A 5,000-nucleotide genomic window follows, 5' to 3' on the forward strand; every position below is an offset into this window, starting at 1 on the left:
CATTAGGGCTAACTCGCTTTTTATTATTATTTTTTTTTTTTCGTGTGAAGAAAAATGTGATATACAAAAGAAAGGAAAAAAAGAAAAAACACAGTCTGGTGATCACTTCTACGTTACAATGATTCATCACTGCGGATTTGGACTGTTTTTTTTTTTCTTCATCTTCTTTCATTTTTCATTAGCCATTTCACAAATGATACGTCAATCAGTACCACTTCTCTCTAACATGGGTTGCAGTACGTGTTTTAATGCTGACATAATGAATATACGGTTTCCTACAATACGAAGCGTGACTTTCTACTTTAAGGGAAGTGCGTGTTTGCTTTCGAACTTTTGACTGGCGTTCTACGTTTGTATATTGGTTTCTTTTTCTGTCTTTCAGTTTTCATGCTTGGTGATATCCAAGTTTTCTACTTTCGTTGTTATGTGTTGTCCAGAAAAAAAAGGATATACATATATGAATATTGTTGTGAATCCCTGTGGGAATAATTGCTTATGTCTTTTTTTATGTGAGGTGAGATAATGCAGTACTTTGTGATGTTACTGTGCATAACATGAGACGTAATCCTATTCAGTATTCTGTCTATGATACGGTATGTTCTAGAGTGCTCGTGTTTGGGTGAACCACCCATTTTCTTCAGCTCCCACTGCCATTTCACGATAACTGGCCAGGTGAAAAGAACAATCAAGAGACCGCAATGCAAAGGGAAGTATCTGGTTATTTACCCTCACAGTCGAAGTTTAATTAATGAAAGGACCGCCTTCACTTGTAACTAAACCTGATGTTAAGCAGCGCGATACTAACCACAGACAAGGACGAAAAACGAAACAGAACAAAAATATTCCGTTGAAACTAACGTGTCTGAACATTGTCCAACCGTATAATCACACTGTAAAAAGTTACTAAGAATTAAATATATGACCCAGGAAAGCTCGTCTGGCACAAGGTAAAATCCTATGGTTAAATTTCTGCTATGGACGGGCTATCTATCATATCAGTTAGTTCCTTGCCTCACGGCTCTGTCTGAGGATAAAGGATCTGCCATCTAGACATACGCTGTTTGTATGAAATATCAGCGTTGTGCTACTTGTATAAAAGATCATTGCGACTAGAAAAAAAATGTGTATTGGAGATAGAAAGAACATCCATTAGTTATTCATTCCATCTTGTTTACGTAAGTCAGTCACTCAAAAATTCCACGTGGTAAGTTATGAACAACTACCTAACACAACTTTGGCCAGAGAGTTTGATATCAACACCTGGTTCTTGTTAGTGAAGAGAAAGGGGGAAGCATGCAGAAATATATGTTTTTATAGAGATATATATGAGGAAACTGTGAGGACATTCACTACGCCGCGAAGTACACGAGGGAAATGTAATTGCACTCAGATTATCTAGAAAACAAAAAAAGTCAGCAGATCGGCATTTTTTGGGTTATCCTTGAGTAAGATCAAGCTCCCAGGTTGTGTGCAAAGCTGTCGAGACTGATCTTAGTGAAGTTTGAGCAAGAACGAGATCAAAAATTTCTGATCTTCACTTATTGAAAGCGAGTGCACATTACATCTCTCCTCGCCCTCTGGCGGCATAACAAACTTTTAACGATCTTAATAATGAAACTACAACAGGTCCATTTGTAGGAAGACTAAAGCTTCTTCTAAAAGCTCTAAGCAAGACTTCTGTACCTGAATGACACCCGCTTGCTGGCTCGAGTTGACTGTCTCTTTTGACTTGGGTGTCTGGTGGGACCAAGGCGCCATAGTTACTGATCGGGCTCAATGAAAGCAGGTCGTAATGGCCATCTATGTTGTTATTCTTATTATCATTATTGTTATTATTATTATCATCATAACAATCCTTACCATTATTATCATTATTACTATTATCACTAACATTATCATTAAACCTTAAGAATATCATGATCTCACTAAACAACTTGAGTAATGAAGGAAAAGAAAAAACAAACATCCTATTTGATGGTAGTTCTAAGATAGGGGGGGGGGGGGACTTCTCTGTACCTGAAGGACACACGCTTGTCGAGTCGAGTTGAATGTCTCTTTTGGCTTGGGTGTCTGATGGAACCAAGATGCCATGGTTACAAGACGGATTGACGATTAGGAAAAAAATCCATGGCCTCTGAACACCACAATCATTAATGGCAGAACTGTTTGTGATCCTGTCCATAATAGCAAGTTTGTTTATACTTGTCTGCTACTTGGGCTACGTCTCTTCACTCAAAGTGGTAAGTTACAATTAGGTGCTTGCTTGTTGTTGAACATTTGGGGGTTAAGCTTTGATATCTGCTCTGCATTACTAGAATATCTAATCACTTCATCTATGTTGAATGTTAAGAATGTGATGATGAATCTTGTGTATTTGATAATAAAGGATGATATGGATTAGTCTGTATATGATACTCATTACTGGTTACCATTCAAATAAGCTGTTAGCAGGGCATAATGCAACTACAAAGAGTTAGGCCATACTAACGACTATCGCAAAGGATAATGGAGTATAGAAGCAGCTGTCAAATCAAAATACAGTTATAAACATCTGTCAACTGCTGCATGACGAGCAGATGGACGGTGTATATAAAGCTAAACTTAGGTCCTCTTGTAGTAAAGGATCATTCCATTCACTGATAAACCTCGGCAGGTTTAGATTTCACCAGTCCATCCGTCGACAGCAAAGAAAAAATAATCATACTCATCTCATCTATTACCATAATCTTTGAAAAAAAAAGAAAAAAAAAAAATACAGACCTGAATAAATCTTATAATATGATAACCTCTCTTGCAGCTGGTTCACTGATCATTGCTTACAGAGTCGCAACAAAGATTTCCTGTGAGGACATTATGAACAGCACTTGAACAACTGTGTCACTTTTCCCTGAACAAGTAACTACACCTCTTTCCACACCCGTTCACCCTAGAAGCCTCCATGACATGTGGATGTTCTAAGAGCTGCATAGAGCGTGTTGTTCTGTTGTTAGTCTGTACGAAAAAGTCTTCAAAAATAAGAGAGAGACACCCTTAGATAGATTAATCCCTGAATCCAAGAGAGACTCCCTAATGATAAGAAAACGGAGTATATATAAACAACAGCGCGTAGGCGATGGGGGAAATGGAGGCAAAGTGAGAGATAGATTCGGGTAGGAGAAACTTCATATCATACTTACCCGCGCTTATCTACTTGGCGTACCAATCTATTCGTTTTTTCCATAATCCCATCGGCATACATGTACACGATCACATGGTTTAACGTACACACAAATGTAAACAAGTTCTCTCTCTCTCTCTCTCTCTCTCTCTCTCTCTCTCTCTCTCTCTCTCTCTCTCTCTCTCTCTCTCTCTCTCTCTCTCTCTCTCTCTCTCTCACCCCCCCCCCCCACACACACACATATATATGTATATACACACACACACATATATATATATATATATATATATATATATATATATATATATATATATATATATATATATATGTATGTATGTATATATATTACATATGTATATATGTAAATATATATATGTATATATATCTATTTTTCTATGAATATGTACACACACACACACACACACACACACACACACACACACACACACACACACACACACACACACACACACATATATATGTCACATACATACATATATATATATATATATATATATATATATATATATATACACACATACATATATAGATATACATACACGCACATGCATTACAAAACATATACTGAAGCTTACGAAAACACACACAAACACAACATCCATTCTGAAGTCACAGCTTCTGTCGCATTCCTGCAAATCAACTTCAACTACCTTTCCCATCCTGATATCACTCTCTACAGGATTTCCAACAGAATTTCGAAGCCTTGTCCTACAGCCAACCCTACTGCATACTCTCCTACAAGTGTTATTAAATGCCCGAAAACTATTTTCCTACTGGTGACCAACACTAACTACCAAACCTTGCTATCGCACTTCCTATGTACTTGGCTTTCTACCTTCTTACCTTATTTGAATCCTCATCTAGCAATAAAATCCGTATCTTATTCCCTCTCTCTTTTACCCCCCTCCCTCCCCTTCCCTCCCCTTTCCTTTATCCCCTCTCCCTCCTGTTTCCTCCATCCCCTTCCCTCCCCTTTCCTTTATCCCCTCTCCCTCCTGTTTCCTCCATCCCCTTCCCTCCCCTTTCCTTTATCCCCTCTCCCTCCTGTTTCCTCTATCCCCTCTCCCTCCCGTTTCCTCCATCCCTTCTCCCTCCACTACAATGCTTCCATTACCTAGCAAAGCTCACTCCAAGCTTCCCTCTCTACTGAGTCCCTCTACCTCTCTCACTACTCACTTCAGTATACGCTTGACGGGGGCTTCGTCCTCCAGGCTTGCACGGTGTTCTGCCGTTAGTGGCTCCAGTTCGAGGGTCTCATTGTCCCTTGAAGAAAAACAAGGAACAGTAAGCGACAACAGGGCCAACAGATGGCAGGGAAGAAGGGGGAAGGGAAGGAAAAGGACAAGAGAGTGAAGAAAGGAGTTTCCCTATTCCGTCTGCTGGTCTGCGATGAAGGGTTGTTGTGAAGTGTGGTGAGTCATGATGAGGTTTGTGGTTTTACGTTTGGGGCGGGGAGAGGACTAGGAGGAAGAAGAAGAGGAAGAGGAAGAGGAAGAGGAAAAGGAAAAGAAGGAGCAGGAAAAAGGGGAGGAGGGAAGGGAGGATGATGATGAAAGGGGAGAGGAGGGGGAAGTCGGGGGGAGGAGAGGGGAGGAGGAGGAAGAGGTAGAAGAGGAGGAAGAGGAGTAAAAGGAGGAGGAGGGGGAAGAGGTGGAAGAGGAGGAAGAGGAGTAAGAGGAGGAGGAGGAGGAAGAGGAGCAGCAGCAGCAGCAGCAGTAATAGCAGCAGCAGCAGAGGCAGTGTCCAGGTGAGAGAGACTACAACAGGTGTGGGTCGGAGAAGAGCGAAGACGAGACTGAGACGAAGGAAGGGCGTGCGTACG

General features: G+C 40.5%; 1 protein-coding gene across 14 annotated transcripts in view; it reads right to left on the reverse strand.

Annotated features, from left to right (window-relative positions):
• Positions 1-5,000, reverse strand: part of LOC122247314 (uncharacterized) — a 464,627-nt gene that overhangs the window by 21,732 nt on the left and 437,895 nt on the right. For 11 of the 14 annotated variants that reach the window (XM_086544675.1, XM_086544663.1, XM_086544674.1 and 8 more), the window contains 2 exons: positions 4,355-4,441; positions 1,684-1,737 (listed from right to left, as the gene is read on the reverse strand). The exons of 1 other annotated variant lie outside the window; for it this stretch is intronic. In XM_086544675.1, coding sequence (XP_086400801.1) covers positions 1,684-1,737; positions 4,355-4,441 — 141 coding nt within the window. The remainder of the gene's footprint in view (positions 1-1,683; positions 1,738-4,354; positions 4,442-5,000) is intronic. 2 more of the 14 variants (XM_086544665.1, XM_086544664.1) reach the window with 1 other exon arrangement.

This window comes from Penaeus japonicus, unplaced genomic scaffold (genome assembly GCF_977035675.1).
Source record: "Penaeus japonicus unplaced genomic scaffold, GWHDUDI00000001_assembly GWHDUDI00000015, whole genome shotgun sequence".
NCBI classification, from domain to species: Eukaryota; Metazoa; Arthropoda; class Malacostraca; order Decapoda; family Penaeidae; genus Penaeus; species Penaeus japonicus.